This window comes from Coturnix japonica, chromosome 19 (assembly GCF_001577835.2).
Source record: "Coturnix japonica isolate 7356 chromosome 19, Coturnix japonica 2.1, whole genome shotgun sequence".
In the NCBI taxonomy this organism is placed as follows: Eukaryota; Metazoa; Chordata; class Aves; order Galliformes; family Phasianidae; genus Coturnix; species Coturnix japonica.
The window spans coordinates 7,411,406-7,432,157 of NC_029534.1; the positions used below are offsets into that span (position 1 = coordinate 7,411,406).

The 20,752-nt window shown below is 44.5% G+C and overlaps 1 protein-coding gene across 1 annotated transcript; it reads right to left on the reverse strand.

Annotated features, from left to right (window-relative positions):
• Positions 1–338: 338 nt before the first annotated feature.
• On the reverse strand, positions 339–15,174 carry HEATR6 (HEAT repeat containing 6). Its single transcript, XM_015881209.2, has 20 exons — positions 14,940–15,174; positions 14,667–14,774; positions 13,921–14,061; positions 12,796–12,911; positions 11,657–11,771; positions 11,295–11,396; positions 11,083–11,220; positions 9,965–10,248; positions 9,674–9,851; positions 9,146–9,352; positions 8,475–8,574; positions 7,918–8,273; positions 6,886–7,008; positions 6,230–6,316; positions 5,104–5,238; positions 3,813–3,935; positions 2,655–2,779; positions 1,896–1,992; positions 1,535–1,739; positions 339–1,053 (listed from the first exon to the last, which is right to left on the reverse strand). Exons 1-20 carry the CDS (start codon positions 15,138–15,140, stop codon positions 650–652), a joined length of 3,345 nt encoding a protein of 1,114 aa, XP_015736695.1. The 5' UTR covers positions 15,141–15,174; the 3' UTR covers positions 339–649.
• Between the last annotated feature and the right edge of the window lie 5,578 nt (positions 15,175–20,752).

Below are 20,752 nucleotides of genomic sequence, written 5' to 3' on the forward strand. Positions count from 1 at the left end.
CGAAGGCAGCGGGGAGGGGAGGCCAATCCAGGTGTGAGGTACCAGGAACAGACAGTTAAAGGCAAAGCATGTTTGCTCTGAGCTGGTATTCAAATATTGGCACGTTTGGGGTTAGTGCAGGAACAGCAGAGCGGCAAAATGGGCAGTGCTTAAAAAAAACAAATTCTGCCCCATCCCTCTTTTACAAAAGTGATTTTGAATATAGCAGCATTAGTAAAAAAATGCTCTTGGAGCTCACACAACAGGCTCCATTTATAAAACATACCAAGAAGGAAAAGGCATTTGTTTTTCAAGGGGGAACACCGTTACAGTTACAAACAAAACCAAGTGAGAACAACTTCCAGAGTTCATGGAAAACAAAAACTTAAGAACTGTTTAATGAGGTGCAAGGAGTGATTTAGGATGGAAATCAATTGCTTCACAGCATCAACAGGAAACCATTCTTTTGGATGCTCTGCATAAATGAAAGCAGCACATTTCTTCTCTTTGCACCATCAAAGCAAGTTCCTGGTCACTCCATTTTAGGCTTCTGTTAACTCAGTGGCACCAACATGGTTTGTCAAGATCTCCTCTAGATAAACGGACACCCTCCCTCCAGTTTTGCACTCTGGCTGTTTCTCTACCCCATGCAGATGTTCAATAGCTCCTTTCAATAGTCTGTGTGCGTTCCTGCTTCGTTGTCTTCTACTCCAGATTTCATATATTGCACAACGTAAGATTTGATGGCATCACCATTTGCTTTTATGGTTTCCCAGATGAGTGGCAGGTCTGTGTTAGTCGCCAGACTCAACAAATGGAGCAGAGCCTGGCAGATCTGGGTCCTGAGGCTGGCGCTGTACTTGAATTCCAGGAAGTCCTCGGTGTCCTCACTTTTCTGCAGGGCTTCCACCAAGGCACTCCAGACGTGGCAGAACTGCTCTGTGTGTCCATAGCATTCCCTCCTGCTGGGGATGGAGAGCGCCATGGCCGATTTGATGCGGACTTTGAAGTTTTTGCATGACTTTACCACAGAGGAAAGAGCCCCGTACGCCTGTGTGGTCCAAGCAGCCTCTCCTGTCAGTAAATAAATAGTAACGATAAAAGCAAAACCACAAACCCATTTTGGTCACTCAAAATAGTAAAGAAAATGGTGACTGTATCTCCTAAATATTTAATGGTTTATGTGTTCTGTATTCTCTAATTAGATCCGTGCAAATAATGAGCTATGAAAGTAGCTTTAAAGCAGGTCAACCTGCTGATGTTTTACAGAGAGTAAAAATGTTTTGCTTTTCCATTTCTAATCCACAACTATGATCCCATTCCTTTCTAACATGACGCATCCAAGTGAAGGTAGCACAGTTAAGACCATATCAGCATTTTCAGGATCTGAACCTACTTCACTGATAAGAGTTCCCAGAAAGATGCACTTCTGGATATGACAGCACAATTCAGCTCCGTTTGCTTTCTCCCCTCTTCTGCAACACATTTCTAACAGAGCTTATCAACCCCACAACCTGCTGTACAAAGACTGAGCCACGGGGACAAGGCTACTCACCAAGTGGCAAGGCACTGTTCTTAAATACATTGCCCAGTGCGTAACAAGCATTCCAGCGCACTTTCATAGTGGCCTCACTCTCAACAGTGGAAACAAGGGCCTGGAGAGACTCTTCAATGGCTTCCCTAAACCTGGGGTGTGCTACGTGACACGGCTGCAGGAAGTGAAGCAGATTCCCAAGAGCCCTGACTGCATTGCTCTTTACCTGGAGAGGAAAAACAAAAACATCAGCTCTCAAAGGAGGATGCTGACCTGCAGCTCCCATTCTGCTGGGGCAGAACATCCCACAGGCATGCAGCTAGTGCCCTTTCCAATAAAAAAATGCAACCATGATCTTCCACCCTCTTTCCCTAAGTCATACCTTGTCTTTGTCCTTGGATGCTTCGGTCGCAGACCGTAACATCTTCAACAGTAGGAGATCAGAGAATTCCTCTTGGAAACTTTGCCCCATTGTTTCCCTAGCAGAAGGAGCACACTGTGAAAGACTGGCTCAGAAAATCCACTCTCAAAGATGTGATACAATCCTTTATAAAGTCGTATGAACAACCTTCACTCTTTAGAAGGCTAATATGTAAGGCAGACCTTACTACATGTGACCACTATGTTTATTAATTTAAAACCAAGCTATCAATGCAAGAAAGCCTGTTAGCAATGCATTAAGTCTGTAATAAAAGACAGAGGGCAATGAATTGCTCAGAGGCAATTCATTAGCAGGAATATATGAAAACTATTTCTCCTGTTAAAAATGTAACAGTTGGTTGGACATCCTTCAGTCTTTGGTTTGAGAAGTGTTAAATATTCATCAGTCCTACTTTTGGGTTACGTTGAAAGTAAAGTTACCAAGGAATACACAGCTACACAAAGCGACACACAAAAACCAGAGCAGTAAGCTTGGTGTACGCTCTGGAACTAATGACAAGATCCAAAACCAAGCAGTTGAATCCAACACCAAAGGCAGTGGGATACTGCTGACACTGCCCTGCACACGACTAGAAATGCTGGCTAAAGAGAGGTTACAAAGAAGCACTCGATTTTGACACAGCCACCACAGATTTTGTCTTTTAGATACTAACTGCCCCCCAGCAATTCAGGCACCCAGAGGGGCTGTGCTTCCACTTACATGTTGACAATCAGAGTGTCAGTGAGGTTGCCCAGGGACCAGGCAGCTTTGGCACGGACACTGGGAGACTTGTCATGGAGGGAGTTCAGGATTGCATTTGCTGTGTCTGCTACAAACATCACATCCTATAAAAGAAAATATCTGCAATTAGAAAAGTTGTGGGGTTTTTTTTTGTCATTGCTACTTTTTTTAAATGGGTGATTTCCTTAGTGACAGATACACAAGCTTTGACAGGGAAAACAGGATCTCCACAGAGACCGCCTCTATTAACATATGTTTTTTTTAGGTGACAACTTTTAACATTAACTTTTAACAAGCTTCCTGCACAGCTTTGTTTGATCTTTAATTAACAGTCCAAGCCTCCATGGTGACCAAGTTCACCACTCTCCTGGGTAGCAGTTGCTGAAAGGTTTCACTGTATAATTTAATTTCATTGGTGCTTCAGTTACTTTGGATTTTAACATAATTACCTGGACTGCCATTCTTACACTCATTAAATCCCACCATTAAGAAAGTAATTGCTTTGCCAAACTCCCTGCTGAGCTGCTTGTTTTATCATCTCTTCTATGGCACTATATATTTCATTTTCATTCCTTTGCCCACGATAAAGGATTTCCTTTCAAAATATTTGGACTGAACTCTCAATATCAGCTACAGCATAATTTTCTGTTAAAATTTAAGGCCACGTTGCAAAAATGAGTTTGCTACCCTATGCGAGCTAAGATCACATTGTTGTGGAAGCAAACCAGTGTTTTTCTCTGTGTAAGCTTTACTTCATGGCTGTAAGCAAAACTGAAGCCTTCCCATCAAAATCTTCAGTTAAACTCAACACAGTGCAGCTGCTCCCTTCTTCCCAGCATTACTTTATTGCTGTTCCTCTCCTACTCTGGTCTCCAAGAGCTTGGTGAAGGTCCTCTCCTCTTCTTGGACTCCCTGATGAGGCACTCTGGGTTCTGCTTCATCTCACACAGAGTCTCACTGATTTGTGTTCCCATACCAGGCAAGGGGCAGATTGGGGTAGTAAAGAAAAACGATACATGCCAAAGACCAAAAGAATGAAGGAAGGCTCATTGCGAAAGAACTCATGTCCCTATCTTACGGTTCATCAAACCCATTCTAAAATGGTTCAAAGTAAGAAAAAGTTTAACTAGTTCTGACCTGACGAAGGCAAGAGAAGAGAATGTAGACCCCAAGGGCACGTACGGCAGCAGCTTTTACCAGTGGGGTCTCGCTGTGGTTCAGGCCAAGCAGCAGAGTGATGCACAGTATCTGCTGGTCATTCTGAAATGACAGACAGTCATGGCAACAAAAGAGGAAACAGGAAACAAAATTGGCCCACAAAGAAAAATAACCAACAAATACTCAGAGATACCTTAATGCATGGAATCTATAGAAAACTATTATTCAGAGTGTACTTTTCAAAGTAAATTGATGGGCATTTGATGATGCCACACAGGAAACTGGAATGCTTCCAGAGAAAATGTTATCCTGTTGCTGTTAGATAATACTGTGAAGGAAACTAAATATTAACTGTCATCCAAATGCAGAAGGTAAATGGTCCGTCAGAAGTAAAACAAACTGGATAGGTTGCTTTTTCCTGTCTTACTTCACTCTTCCGACTTCATGAACGAGGATAACAAGGTAGATTAAGTTCATCCTGGACAGATTGTCAGTTTACCAGCCCGCAACAAAGATCTTTGTTTCATCAGAGCAAAGGGTCAGAGTGGGCACTGACTTGACCCCACGCAGCCATGGGGACAAGAGAGTGTACAAGATCAAAGTACAGAGTGATGGAGCACATGCTGTACTTGGGAGAAACCAGGCTGAGAATTCCAGAGATATTGCTGCACTGGCAATTCTTGGGCAAATTAGATCTGGCAAAGTACTCCCCATCAAGAAGGGCACAGTGACACAAAAGGAGCTGCACAATGCAGTGGTGGTACACTGCCAAGGCTTTCATGTTTAAGAGCATATTTCAAGTTGCAAAAGGAGAGGAGGGCCAACATATTCATTTGCTTCCGACAGGGCAAACACTGCAGCTTAATGTTTTAAAAACTAGCCAAGAGAAAAAACATGCATGTGAATTGGTGAACAACAGTCCATGGCTGTTAAGCCAGCTGTCCCTTCAACTGCTTAACCAGCAAAATAGCAACCCTTCACCCTTCCCTCGTGCAGTGAAATTCCTGCCCTCCCATGCATCAATAGCCAAGGCTGAGCATTCACAGCAGGGCCAAAGAACTTCTGTGACCCACAGTTTAATTGTTTTGTGAGACTAATTACTCCCAATATTGCCTTTTCCAGTCTTCAATGGTCACAGTTTACTCTGAATGCAAAAAACATTCTCTCCCTTTTCTCTGTAAATGTTAAGGGTTTTATATTTCCGTAATGCAGTAGTCAAGAAAACATCTCCATAGGTAAGAACACTGAGCTTATAGGAGTGCTTTATTACCTGCAGACTGCTGAAAGCTTCTGGCAGGATGGAGGACAGAGCATCACAGGCACTTGTCTGAAGAGTTGCATGTTGAGAATTCTGGAGAGCACCAGGTAAAGGGCCATTCAACATCATTGTCCAGAAGGTTACAACCTACAGACACAGCAGACAGCTTACCTATTTAAACTCAGCAATTATGCTGAAGTTCTATGATAATTTGTCTTTTTCTACTGTCATCCAGAAGACATACAGCAGATAGCATAATCTCACAGAAAAGTGATTACAGCCGTTTGGAATCCTAAAATAATTAGCACCAAAACCAAAATGTTTTCAAGACATTTTAGTAGTGCTACAAAGCACTTGTTCACCAAGTTGTTCCTTCTCTCACACACACACTTGGATTAGATTGCATTAGGTAGAATAACAGTTCCATTTTTGAAATCACACAGATGGGTATTTTCATTTGCCTGACAATTTATATTCATATCAATTAACAGGAAGCCAGTGCTGCTGAACACATTTCCTGACAGGGAGGGTCACTGGTGACAAGCTTAAAATTTAGCTTAATCTAAAGAACTTTATAACATTTCCCTGTGTTCACAGAAACAAGACCTAAACAGGTCTACATTACTACTACAATGCTAGTTCCCCAGCTTCAGCAAACCCATCTAAACAACAGCCTCAGGCAACAAACATTTCTGAAGTTACATACAACATTGTGGCCACCCTCACTCCACACGTGAGCAGACTGAACATTTAGGCAGCCTCCTGTAGCAGTGCAAGTTCACCACAACTCCAAACACATTTTTATGTGATAGTAAAGACACACACAAAGCCTGAACTGGTCTTCCAGCTTGCTGACTTATGTCAGACAGAAAGAAGATGGATAAGGAAAGGCGGAAAGGCAGAAAGGCAGTGTTAATGCCATGTCAAAGGATTACTTGCCTACCAGCCAAAATGAATGCCAAATTAATGCAGAAAACTGCAGAAATGGTACATACCAGCACCTATAAAGCTGCAGGGTACTTACTTCCTTTCTGCTTTCCTGTGACTGATTTATCAGTTTCCACATCAGAAACTTTGCAGGGAATTCAAGAAAGGAAGCTCAAATAAGCAGAATCTGAGTGGGAGCCCACACACTCACCATGCTGATTGGTACTCTCTTCTCAGGAGCAACAGCTGAGTCGGGTTTGTGCTGCTGTACTACACCCGTGCCCAGCTCCTCCAGAAGCTGCAAGGAAGCAGAATGCAACCAGGCCTTTATCAGGGTGACTCAAGTATCACCAAACTACAGAAATCTTTATCTAGGACTATAGCTCTATTTTTGTTCTCTGGGTAAAGGAGATCCAGTATTAATTTTTGCTCTATTCTGTCCATGCTAGTGAAGGACCCAGAGGAAAAGCCTTTCTTACACAGAGCCTCCAGCTAAAGAATTATAACAAACAGTTGAGCAAAGATGAAATCCCTGAGCTTTCCATTGGGTAACAGACTACAGTTAATGCACCAAGTGATGATAAATTAGATTAGGGCCAGTGTTGTAGTACACGCATTTCCCAAACTTCCCAGTGAACTCAGCAGGGTACCAAACCTCTGCTCCAAGTTCAAGACTGGAAGGTCACAATGCATTTCTGGAAGTGCAGCACACTGCCACTTTGAAAAGCACCAGTTTATCACAGAGCGCTGCAACATGAAACCTGCAGACTCTCTGAACATTCAGCATTACTCATCTGTATTCACAAAGCACACTGATTGACAAAGTTGACCTGACAGAACAATACTGGCCTTTCCTCACACACTTACTTTGGCTCCATGAAGCTGAATGGATGGATCCATTTCTTCCATGCATTTACAAGCCACTTCTCCAAGTTCTAGCAAATAGCTTTGAGCCATAGAGAAATACCCTTTCACAAGAAGAGCTAACACCTAATCACAAGCAAAAGATAAATTCAGTATTGTTTTTTCCTTATATTAAACCAAAATACCCCTAATAAAGAAAGCATGTTAACAGCGTAATCAACACAGCAGCCACACACTGAATTATAATGTAACAGATACACCTTACAGCACAATGTCTAGAATAGTAGAGCTAATTAAAACCCTTCCGATTCCATTACCCTGTTCAAAAAAAGAGCCACAAAAGCACTATCAGGTAGCAACTCAATGAATTATTTACTATAAGAGAAGTCTCCTGTAGTGAAAAAAGCTATTGCCTGTAAGAGCAATACATTCTGCATCTCCTGCTACACTGCTGCTGTGCTCTGCAAAGCTGGATTTAACAAATAAGCACTATTCCAGAAGAAGTATGAGATTCTCTGTGATGCACATTACAAAATATTACCATTTTCTGTGGTTACATGAAGAAAAACATGGCCAAGTCTCAACATATATGAGTACTTCTTTAGTCACGCCAGTACCATCCCACAGCTCTCTGTACTCTGTTTACCAATTGCAGAATTCTTCCCCCACCATTTTCTATCAAAACTTCAAGATAGATTTTGTATGGAGGAATTTGCATGAGGGAGACTCGCAGCCTTCACCAGATGCCAGCACACACAACTAAACATTTAAAAATAATAAAGACAAAAATGACAGGCAGATGAACTCGTTGCTGCAGCTTTACTACGGGGTGGTTTTGCTGTGGTCACAAGCACAGAATCAAAATGTTAGCATTCTTTCAGTCACAACAGACCAGAAATGCTGCTCCAGCAAATGCTTTCGCCTACAGCTCTCTGCAAGAGCTAGGAGCAAAGGCAACCCACAAGACTCAGCAGGCCTGAGGCTATGTGATACTGTACAAGATGACTGCTTTACAAGCTAACTGTTCATTCTCACCTGCAAGGACTCCAGACGAACAGGAGATGGTTCATAAACACTCCCAGATGGAAAGTTAGCATCGTTGTCAGAACAGGAATCCTCTCTGGGCAGAACAATGACAGAAATACAAAGACGAATAAGCCAGCATGGTTCTGGAGGCAAACATCCTGACGGATTCTCTGGAGATTCCCCTTCCAAGGGGAGTGCTTTTCTCCACTGCTCAGAAAAATTAAAACGATGAGGGGTTGCACTACCACTGTTGTTTAGCCCTGAAGAACTGGGCTGCTGTAAAAGTAGCTGCACCTCTGGTAAAGGTGCTTGGGCAGATACGATAGCCCCTAATAGTGTGAGACTAGAAACTCGAACATTAACATCTGCAAGAAAGAACAGGGAGGGGGAAGAGAAAGCCAGTCAATTAGCATCTCATTGATGCATCAGTCTCCATCTGTTTTCAAATGAGACACATCATAACATACAATTTGGTAATGCTTTCTCTAATTATGTATATATTGTATATTAACCAATGCTAAATTAAGGACTAACATATACAAAGAGGCTTCACACAGAATACAAACCTTTATGGCAAATGTATGGCTTTATCTGGTTCCAAACTCTTGTCAGCAACCCAGGATTTAAACGGCTGTACGGTGCATTTGAAACCAAATTTGCAAGGCACTGAAACACATAGAAGAACATACGTGGCATAGTGATTACAGTGTCTGGCCTCCAACAGATTGCATTTTACGATGGTAGTTTAGGTCATTTTTGACAGCTAATTATCTGAGGACACCTTAAAACAAATAGCCCAATTATCTGCTATTGAAAATTGGTTGCAAGCTTGGCTCCTACTGTGACCTGGCATAAAGATCAAGATATTTCAACAGCCCATGAAAAAATTTTGCTTTTCAAGAAGGCTGTTCAGATTCAGGTTTCAAAGCCAGGGTGAGCCTCCAGAATCATTTCATAGGTTCACTTATCTTAATAAAGAAAGAAAGAAAGAAAGAAATGCAGAACAAGAAAAATGCACTGGAAAAAAAAAAAAAAAAAAAAAAAAAAAAAAAAAAAAAAAAAAGCCTAGGCCTTTGCAGAAAGCCTCGGTCACTGTTGCCACTACATCACAAGGCTTCAGTCTATTTGCCCTCCTTCTTCACCCCTGGTCCTTAACAGCCACAAGAATTTTCAGGCAATCTTTCTTCAGAAGTCTAGAGACCAATTTCAGCTCTCATGCAGCACTTGAAAGTTTTACCTTGATTATCTGAGTTAGTGTCTGAGAAGACGATTCTGCCACCAGGGCTAGCAGCAGGCAGCGGTGCAGCTCCCGGATGCTAGAAGCAATAGTTACAGAGAAGGGAGTAAAAGCTCTCTTGTGATCATTAGCATCTTCAGCAATAGATAGAAACTGCTTAGAACCTTCCAGAATGGCTGAGAGAACTTGAAGAGAACAGGCACGTGTCTGAAACAATAAAACAATTTTGTTAGCTACAGCAGACCTTTTAAGAATCCACTATTTTCTCCTAGGCCCTCTAAAATACTCATCTCAAGCACATGATTGGTACCACATTCTTACTATGCAGTATAACTTCAGGAGCCATTACACAAGAAATGAGTAATGACTGTAATTGGTTTCCTTAACTGATACATCCTCTTTTATTTCTTGTGGTACAGAGAGCAAGCAACACAAATACAGCTGAAGTATGACTAAAGGCCAGAGAAGACAACTCTTGTAATTAATACACGGAAAATACAATGCTTCATCTATTCGGGATTGTCTCACCTTAGGAGAAGGGTCCTTTAAAGCAATAGTCATCAAGGACACTGACTGCGGGCTGCCAATGCCAGGTGCATCAGGAACAAATGCTGACCAGTAGCCATAAAGAACTCTTTTTTCTATTGACTTTATAGCAGAGAGGAAACACGCCAGCGCCCCTTGACGAACTTTGGCTTGATAAGATCTTAAAAAATAATAATAAACAAAAACATTTAAAAAATAGCAAAAGTGTAAAGTAATGGACTTAACCTAGTACTACATGCTACTATGCTTTATGTTTACATGAAGAACAATAACCTCATTTTGCTCTGTATTCCGCCTTCAGCATCAGAATATTCTGACTCGCTGCTGCTGATTCTTTTCCAGCTATTGCCATGTGAAGGTAAGGGATCCTTCCCAGCAGGCACACATACAACATCTGATGCACAAGCCCGAGGATCCACACAATGACTGTTCTCCAAGTTTAGTTTCAGCACATCTGCTCCATGGTTCGATTCATTTCCTGTATCACACGAATCTTCTTTTCCTTCTTCCGCAAACTCTCCCTTCTTTTGTTTTCCTTTGGACTTCTTTCTTCGGTTCTGTTGTATGAAGAAAGCTACATTTTATATATACGTATATATCCAGGAAGATGTGCAATCGTTTTATAGTGGTACATCTTTTACCAAGGGAAAAATAAAATCCCAACCGAAAACAAAACAACTTTTAATCCACAAGAAAAGCAGAGTTCAATATAGTAAATCATGCCCTCTGTATAGGACGTTAACATGTAACAGCTTTAGTTTCCAAGAGTTGTTTCTAGATGAGATTTAATTTACCCAGAAGAGTTATACTATTTAGTATCTTCTGTGCAACAATACATATGATTGCACTAAGATGCAGTATGTACAACACTGTACATTAAAAATAACAGTATAAGGATTAAGCAGAACAGACGAGGAAACAAGGAAAAAAAAGAGGAAAAAAACCCACCAAAATAACAATAATTAAAAAATAATATATGTTTTTAAATCAGTCACTAGATGAAGCTGACTTCTCTCAGAAACAGTCAAATAATTGTCCAAGTGCTGGGAGACAAAATGCAGTTTATAAAATAAAGAACTCTGCCTCGTCTGCAAGCACCAATTCCACGCCTTCAGGCCAAGGATTCTTGGCTGCAGAAGAATAACTGACGCACTCAGCTTAAGTCAAGTAAACCCATCTCTGCAGAGTCATTTATAATCTCGGGGCAAAACCAAAGCATTTTAATTAGTTCCGAGACATACAACTGATAACATAAAAGCAAAAAAAAACCAAAAAAAACCAAAAATGTATCACACACTCAGAACACAGAGAGCCTGTTAGCCACCAATCCCATACCAGGTAATATGCAACTACAACAAACACATGAGTAAAGGAGTATTACTTCAGCTTACCCCTGTGGGCTTAAAGGCAGCCGGCTCTGGTTGCTCCTGTTTGACAGGTGACCTTTTGTCATACTGAGGTAATGGAGCTGGGTACAAGGCTGCAGGCATCTCTATGCTCAGCCCTGGCAGCCCATGAAACATACATTTCTGAAACAACAACAAAAACGTTTGTGTATTTTTCCTTTTCAGCACGTGTCTTCAGTGTCAATTTAAGTAGTTACCTTTAATACCGCAAGGAGAGATCCAAGCTGGTCAGTTTGTATTATCTTCATCTTCCCACCATTCAGAAGTGACTGGATACCTTTCAATGCATTTTGTAGCAACTGAAAACAAAAACATATTACTTACTTTTCCTGCCCAGAAAACTGAAGCTTCACATCTTTCAAATGACTTTTTAAATAGTTACGGCTTCACTCAACAAAGTTGCCATGACAGTTATTTACATTGTCCAATTAAAACAAATACAAAAAAGTAAACTATTTAAGCAAAATCTCAGTTGAAAATAGTCCAAATATCTTACATTCCGAACTCCAGTATTCCAACAGCCAATCTCCTAATCAGAGTATTCAAGACTCACACCTACCATGCAAAAGACAATGTCATCTACATTAGAGGTTTTTGAAGACTGCAGAACACTTAGGAACGTTTGAAAACAGACACTTCTGTAGGGCTCATCCAAGCATGGCTGTCCAGGCACACTAAATAAAAGTGAGAAACAAAACATTGCTTCACAGCTTTATAAAGTTACCCAGACTCAGATGCAAACCCTCCTCTAGGCTGTGGAGCAGGGCCTCAGACAGATTGATAGCTCTTTGAAAAGGATCAGCTCTACTACTATAAAGAACAAAGGGAAACCTTCTGCACAAGGAGCTCCCACAATCCTAGCATGCCTTACAGCTCTCTGCTTCTGTGGCTACCTTCTCAATTACTATGAATCTCCAGGCATAGCTCAACAAGCTGTCACGCCTACAAATGATGAAAGGCAAGAATTTGCATTTAAGGGGACCTAGTATGACTTCCGTCAGTTCTTAGTTCCCACATCTCTTAATTTTAATGTGTTGAAACATTCTAATGTCTACTTGATTTAATGTACAAAGAGAAGGCAACTGCATCACTTTAATCTCTGCTGTCTTAAATACCATACAGTAAAAGCTGGCCAAGGCTGCAGTAGCTTTAGTCATTAAATAAAATCTTTTTAATGGATTCCTAAGCATCTGTTTCCAGCACATTTAATTACCTTAAGCCATTACCACATGTTTGGTAATACTCAAAGGACAATTCTAGTATTACAAGTGATTTTCCTGAAATTCGAATCACAGAATAGCCGAGGTTGGAAGGGACCGTCTAGTCCAACCTCCTTGCTCTAAGCACAGCCAGGCAGAACAGGTTGCACAGCACCATGTCCATTCAGATTCTGAATCTCCAGGCACAGACATTCCACAATCTCCCAACAGTCATTACAGGACCAGACAAAACTTTTAATTTCCTTCTCTAAACATTTCCATGTTAGCACTGCTTCTGGAAGCCTGAGACTTTACAGTTTCTATCCATAGATGATACAATCAATAACTCAGAGCACTAAAGACTTATGTTTCAAATTCACGCATATGCAGCTTACAGGTCCTGTGTTCACTGCTCCTGGCACCGAGCAGACCTGTCTGTGTTGTCAAATGTACATCATCTAAAGCACCCACCTCCCCACCTGTAAGAGTCTGTATGCACCTGAGACACAGGTTTGCCATGCTGTGTACTGCTGCCCTCCTGAGTTCCACGTCGGGCTGAGCAGGATCACTGAACTGTACCAGGAGTCCCATCTTGCCCAGCAAATCCTGCAGGTACTAAAACAAAGCAGCCAAAGTCATTAAGGGTCAATGCTCTTCCCTCAGCCTGCTGGCTCTGTTTGGTAAATAAACATATCATATTTATGCTACAAGAAAAGATTCATCAGCTGCATCTTCAAATTCCACAGGCAGATTGTGTTTACTAAAACGATGAGATTACTATTTCCAAAGTTCTCCTGGTTTGTATTTAAAAAAGTACTAAGTGTGAGCATAGTTCAGACTGAGTCACAATGTATGCCGTCTTCCCAGACATAATTCTAAGTTACTGACAACTGCTGTACCAAGCTTCTGCAGTTTTCTAGGCTACAAACCCACGCAAGCTGGCAGCTCCAGCACTGCTAGCATCACTACCTTGTGCTTCAGCCAAACTGCAGAAACTGCAATGCAAACTGCCAAGAGCTGGGGAGAGCAAGAGAATTCATCAAATCAAACACTACCAGTTACACTGCAGCAAAAAGAAGCTTTGTGCAAACTTTGGCTATGACACCAGACAACTGCCGCTTCAAAATGGTTTTGAGACCACTGCACAGCAAAGAGCAAATCAGGCTGCAGGATAAATTTCAGGATCCTCAATAGAGACTGCAGTGTCTTGCAATTCGAAGCTCCCCATGTTCCTTCTGGCTGTCACATGGACAGATCAAAGCACTTTGTCTGCAGACTGAGCCTGGTGCCTTTCTTCCGTTGTACGCCTCTGGCTCAAACCAGATCCTGGATGGACCCTACCAGTGCTACATGCAGGTACACCATCAATGAGCATAGGAAAAATCTTGCTATATACTGATTATTAAAATACACACCTAACACACCTGCAATTCAACTTCTGCACAAATACTATGCATGATTATATTGGGATCTAATCTTAACCTAAAAGGAATGGTGATTTGAGAACAAGGGACATTTTTATCTAAAAAGGAAAAAAAAAAAAAAAAAAAAAAAAAAAAGGATGAAAGAGTAAAGGATGAAAACCTTTCTTTCTTGCATACTTTCTCTTAGTTTGTAAACACACCTTCTGACATTTAGGTCCATTATTGTAAACAACAGCTGCTAAGGCTTGCAGAATTTCAACGTGTGTCCAAGAGCTGCATTGCTTAAGAGCAGAGATGCAGTAAGAGAGAAGAAAATTCAAGTTCTGTTCATCGACCACCACCTGTCATAATAGAAAAGGATTATGGTCAAGAAAACAGCATTATCCTGTACTGATCATAGAATCATAGAATTACCCAGGTTGGAAAAAACCTTGAAGATCATCACATCCAACCGCAGCCTAACCAGAACCCTATCTCTAAAGACCCTGCACTAAATCATATCCCTGAGTACCACATCCAAATGGCTCTTAAACGCAACCACGGATGGCGATTCAACCACATCCCTGGGGAGCCTATTCTAGTACCTAGTGTACTGATCAGTGTACTGATATCCCCACATCTACAGATTTGGGTAATCCGGCTGTTAAAATTACACAACATCACAAAATTAGAAACTTACACTTAAGAAACAGATAAGTGCACACGAGCATCCTATAGCCAAGAGTACTGCCCAAGAGAGCAGCCTTTACACAAGGAAGCCCCCAGTCACAGTAGAGCCACAGGGCAGAACCTTGTCAAAGAGTAAAGGAACACTGCACTGAAAATGCACGCAGCTCCACACGAGTTCAGTTCCACAGCCCCACATTAATGGCAAAAGGCCCCTCTGGCTCAACGTGGGAGCAGGCAGACAGCACAGGGCAGTTAATGCACAGCCAATTTCCCGTACCTGGAACCTGTTGAGCAGGTGATGGATGAGCTGACAGACTTTGCTGACGAGATGCTCCTGGTCGAAGTGGACGAGCTGACAGGCCTGTGCGAGCAGCACACACACATCCTGGGGAGGGAAGCAGCGCGTTGTCACCGTCAGGCCGCACAGCAGCGCGCCGCCCCGGCCCCGCCCCAGCTCCCCGTCCCTCACACGGCTCCAGCAGCGCTCCAGACCCGACACGGGACGGGCCCCAGGCGGCTGCGAGCCCCCGCACGATGCAGCGCCCGGTACCTGCGCGCTGGGCCCCGCAGCCGGCGCGGGCCCGCAGTTCTCGGAGATGAGCTGGTCGAACAGCAGGTGCAGCTCGGTGCGCCGACCGCCGGCGGAACGTTCCGCTCCGGGCTGTGTCCGCAGCGCGCCCAACCGAACCAGGTACCGCCGGAACGAGCCGCCCGGCACCGCATCACGAACCGACACCGCCACCGCCGCCATGATCCGCCCTTCCGGCAATATCGCTATGACAACGCGGAACACTTCCGAGGCATCGACGGCGGCCGAGGGGGGACACATGAGGGGCGGCCATGGCGGCAGGGGGCAGTGCTGGGCCTGATCGGCTCCTCCTGCCACAGCCCGTGTTTGGTTTTGTCTCTTTTGTCAGCACTTCATTTTGTAAAGTATTGTTTATTATCTCAGAAGGATGAGAAGTGTCAGAAGGGCAGTTCGTAGAGAGGAGGACACAGCTGAGTGAGGCTGGGACAGGCCAGAAAACAGCCTCTTTCTGCACAGTAAATGTGAGATTGTCAGTAACTGTAGGATATTAACTGTAGAGATAGTCAGTAACTGTAGGAATAGTCAGTAACTGTAGGGATAGTAACTGTAGGGATAGTCAGTAACTGTAGGGATAGTCAATAACTGTAGGTATAGTCAATAACTGTAGGGATAGTCAATAGCTGTAGGGATAGTCAATAACTAAGGAAAGGATATAGATCAAAAAACTGGTAAGGGATAAGTCAATAACTGTAGGGATAGTCAATAGCTGTAGGGATAGTCAATAACTGTAGGGATAGTAACTGTAGGGATAGTCAGTAACTGTAGGGATAGTAACTGTAGGAATAGTGAGTAACTGTAAGGGATAGTAGCTGTAGGGATAGTCAATAACTGTAGGGATAGTCAATAGCTGTAGGGATAGTCAGTAACTGTAGGGATAGTAACTGTACGGATAGTCAATAGCTGTAGGGATAGTCAGTAACTGGAGGGATAGTCAATAACTGTAGGGATGTCTTCCAGTGTTAGCTGACATTTGATAAATTGTGACTGCTCACTGGTAGGAAAACAGTGGCTGAAGTGCGGTGGATTGTTTTTCCCCCTGTAATTCTGTGTGTTATGATTTGACATTGGTGTTTTCAAAGTGAATCCGTGGGAACTGGACTGCTCAGCTCCTTTGAAGTTCCCAGGGAAGAATGGAACGTGGCTCCCCAAGATGTAGTGCAATCTCTTTCCCTGTTGATATCAGGAGTTGTGATAGGCTTAGAATCATGGAGAGGTGTCCTCCCCACACAGCAGCAGCCCCAGAGTCAGTTCTGGGTGGGTCTCACCTGCCCTGCCCCAGCTGCCCACCAGAGAATAGCTGTCCTGGAGAATAACCGGCCTGTAACTCTCATCAGAATTCCAGGGAGTCTCTTTGCCAGGTGCTCCAGGTCAGTCCTGCCTCCAAACATGCTGACATTTCACTTCTTATCAGCATGATTTCAGAGCAGATTAAATGTGAATCAAGGAAAATCCTCCTGCCCAGGGAAGCAAACACAAAATGCAGATTCTCCTCCTTGGGATGTTTGGCTATGGAGATGCAGTGAGTGCCCCCCCAGCAAGGTGCTGCAGTTCTCCAAAGGCATGTGCAGATTCAGAGCAGCACTTAGCTTTATCTCCGCTGGTGCCAAAGGTATCTCCCACTGCTTTCTGTCTGTTTTCCCAAGCTGCAGGCCAGCTGACGGACAAACAGTGCTGGCTCCAGGCTTGTTTGCCCCTGAAGGACAGATACGGATACTTGAAATATTTTCCTAATCTCATTTTCTCATGCAAGCAACTGCTGGCGCTGTCAGGGATGTTGCTCTGTGGCAGGATGGGGGACAGCATGTGGGATGGCCAGAGAAGTCCCAGCACCCAAGGGAAGCAGGAGGGAGACCACCCACACTGCTGGGCCCTGCATCCCATCAGGATCCCCTGCTCGTCTTCCTAACTGGTTCATCAGGATAATTCCTTCCCTCCAGTGAGGGCATTATACCTCCTTGTAAATGGAAGTGCTGCACTCTGAGGTCACCCAGCCCTCCTGAGAACCGGGGCTCAGGTTTCCAAAGCTATTTCTGGGAAGGACTACCAGACTTATTTAACGTGGCATAAATAGGCTGTGCTGGGAGCCACTGCTGAGATTCAGTGCAGTGATTCAGGGGTGCAACAGATACTGGTCAGCTGTGATCCAGCCTGTGCTCCTGCTGCCCGGGCTTTGTCTTCCCTGGATCTGGCAGAGGCTGAGACATCCCCATGCCACCTCTGAAGGAGCTCGGAAGTACCATAAAGGAACTCTGAGGAGCAGCTCAAATCACTCTTTTCTGCTGGGAGGGGAATGTGGGATCCAAAATGCAGCAAACAGCTGGGGCTGGGAAAGAGCTGTGCTGGCTGCCAGGGATGCACACCAACCATGAGCTAATCCCAACAAAAATAGGAGTGAAATCATAATTCATCTGCATAATTCATGTGCATAATTTTATCTTCGCTGTATTTTCTCCAGGGATGTATTCTAGAAAATGCTTGCTTTCCCCTCCCCGCTTGTCCTTCCAAAAAGTGTCATAGATACAAATCATTGGAGACAGCAAGGGGTTGTAGCTTTGCTGGGTTACCAAATAAATGCTGCATTTCTCTTGAGCTCCTGGTCTATGTCTTGGCAAGTGATGCAGGTTGAAACCGTTGTAGACAAGCAGGCTTGAAACAATCACAGGATTTTAATTGCTTTCATTGTGAACCCTGGCTGCCGATTGTATCTTCATGAAAAACTAACAGTTTGCACTTGAAAATGCTAAAAATGTTAGACAATAATGGCAATTAGAGATAATTATAGTTATTCTGAAGCAAGGATTGGACTCCAAGAAGACACCCAGGAAGAACAGAAAGCAATGCCCTGTTTACTATACAGACTACAGGCTGCTTTTCATATGATGTGAGAGTTGCCAGTTTAATTGCTTAATGATTTTCTGTAAGATATTTAAGCACCATGATGTCTTGAAGCAGCCCAGCTCTGCCGGAACTGCAGGTGTCAGCGCTGCTGGGGACAGTCACAACACAAAGCCCAGGCCTGGCACCAGTGCTTGCTGAGTCACAGCCAGCCCTGCGCTGTGTGAGCCACCGAGCACCAGGGACACAGCACCCAGGGACCTCATTAGAAAGGGCAAGGCTGTACCTGCCCCCAGCCCCAGCATTTCAGGGGATCCTCAGCAGCACGGGCCTGGACTGACCCTTCCAAACTGGCTGACGGGCCGGGTCTGTTGCTCTCTGCCATGTCAGAGTGATCCCTTCAAGAAAGACTTTTAGAACTGGATTGACAAAAGAGGTTTCGTCCCCATCAAAGCGTTTTGGGCTTTCCTCAAAAACAAAACACACTTCTTTCTTCCCAGTTCCGTGCTGTGGGCTGGGTGCAAGCTATTGCTGCATTCCGGTGGCAGTGGGGCCACATCCCACCTGCACCCAGACCCCAAAACCACCAGCATGAGATCCTGAGCCTGGAATGGAACATGTAACTTCTTGCTCATGGAAAGATGTCTGTGTAAGATAGGATTTCCATTTCTCTGACTCAGATTAAGCAGCACAGGGCGAAACCCTGTCCTGACAAGACACTGGGAAACACTGCCCAGTTGTGGTTTGGGTCCTTGTGCCCCACAGCAGCCCCCAGCCCGCTCTACAGCCCCCAGCCCACACATGCTGCTCAGAGGTGCTGCTGTGACTCTGGGAACAAAGGCTGCCTTCATGATGGAGGGACTGCTGTGGCAAATTCCTGGGATGTTTTTATGGGCTGTAACCAATGCAACGGGAGAGAAGAGCTCCCAGCAGTCTCCTCCCCCTGAAAGTACTCAATTCACACCAGGCTGGGAGGAGGTGAAAGGAAAAGCCACGCACGTGTTGAAATGTAGGGGATTGCAGCAGCTCTCACAAACCCTTTTCTACTCACCAATCACTAAAACAGCTTCTGCAGGAAGTAAGACAAGCCCCTCCAGGGCCAAATGGAGCTGCTCCTGGAGCTTAACACTGGGCCAAATCCCACTGGGCACAGAGCAGAGCCTCAGGCTGCCCCCAGGCCTCCTGCAGAAGGGATGGGGCCAGAGCACGGCCCTGCAAGCCAAACCTGCAGCCTGGAGCAGCTGGATACAAAGAGGAAGCCAGAGACTAAAACCCAAGAGAAATCCATCTGGAGCCTGCACAGGCAATCTGAACAGGTCAGCAAGGACCTGACATGTTTTGAAACAGCGCAGATGCTGCATTCTGCTTTACAGCAATCCCCATCCTGCTCCGCTCCCCACCCAGCACAATGCCAGGAAAACTCAGGGACGTTCCAGCCCACCCTTCCCCAGGCACAGCGCTGGGCAGGGGCTCATCTCCCTTGTTTCCCCCATGCTGGGTGTGAGGCCACCGACACTCGGTGTAGGACAGCCCTCAGTGGAGCTTGCAGGGGGGACGAAGAAGTTTCTGACCTGAGGAAAAGCAGTTATTTGTCTCAGCGGTAATGAGTTATTATTACTTAGCCTCAGCTAGATGCTGCCTTAAGGGAAGAAGCATCTGATCGTCTTTTAATAAACACAGTTTATCCTCCTGTGAGAAACCTGCAGCTCCCATCTCCATCCAGCACTGAGGCATATGGCTTCGGCACAGGCTTTGTTGCTATGAGTCACAGTCTGGCAAAGGGTGTGGGAGATGCTGCTCAATAAATAGAACAAAGCAGGGAAACCTCGGGTGGGCAGGAATGGCACAGCCCTGCTTCCCGCACCAAGTGGCATCAGCTCTTCAGGATTTACCAGGCAGGGACTGAGCATGAGATAAAAACGATTTCCATGTTTTTCTCTCTTCATCTCAAACCTCCCACGGAAACACTGCCAAAAAAAAAAAGGAACACGTCCTTCGGGTATCACGTTTATCAGCAACAGGCTCTGCTCCATGTGCTCAGGGAAGACTAACGCTGCAATGCCTGCAGAGTGACTTTGTGAGGTGGAAGGACAGAGAGCACAGACACACAGTCCTGGGCATCCCATGGGAGCAGGCTGCAGTGCCCAGCAGTGGGAGGATCTCACCATCTCTGGGACCCTTAGCAGAGGCACAGGAGGACACAGAGGAGAAGAATATTGTGTCCATGCAGCAAGGGGGCAGGGCTGGCTCCTGCACCTTCTCCAGCTGCTTTATTCCAAGTTCCCTCCATATAGAAATAAATCCTAAGTAATGACTAATAGCATGGAACACAGCCACCAAAAAAGTGCCTGCGTGGTCTTCAGTGCCACAAAATGGCTTTTGCAATGCCACATCTGGAAGAAATACTCTATGCAAGGAACCTAAAGATTTGGCTTGTGCAATAAAAAAATAATGTGCCATCCTCCCCAGCCATGACCCACAGTTACCTGCAGCAAATGTACACACACAGCTGCAGGCATCAGCCTGAGCCCACGAGCAGCAGCCAGCAGCTCAGACCCTGCTGCCACCAGACATTTTCTGAATGCCCATAGAGCACAATGTTAACATATACTGAGTTTTTACATTTAAGTAGGGTATTTTTTTTTTCCTGTTTTTTTTTCCCCCAACCAGCTGGAAGTAGTTTATTTCTCCAGATGTTTCCCCCACAGACACATACCCCCCATTCACTGCTCCGGATTCAGATGTTTCTAAATAGCTCGGTGTTCTTGCTGACACTGAGCAGGCATCCCAGCTTGCTGCTGGCCTCTCCAGCACAGACACAGTTAACACTCTGAGGCATAATGCAGGCCACCTGCACATGGTGGAAACTGGAGACAAATGTGGAGCACGGCAATGGAAAAATTCAAAGCCAAAAGCTGTTGTCAGACAGCATCTGGGGA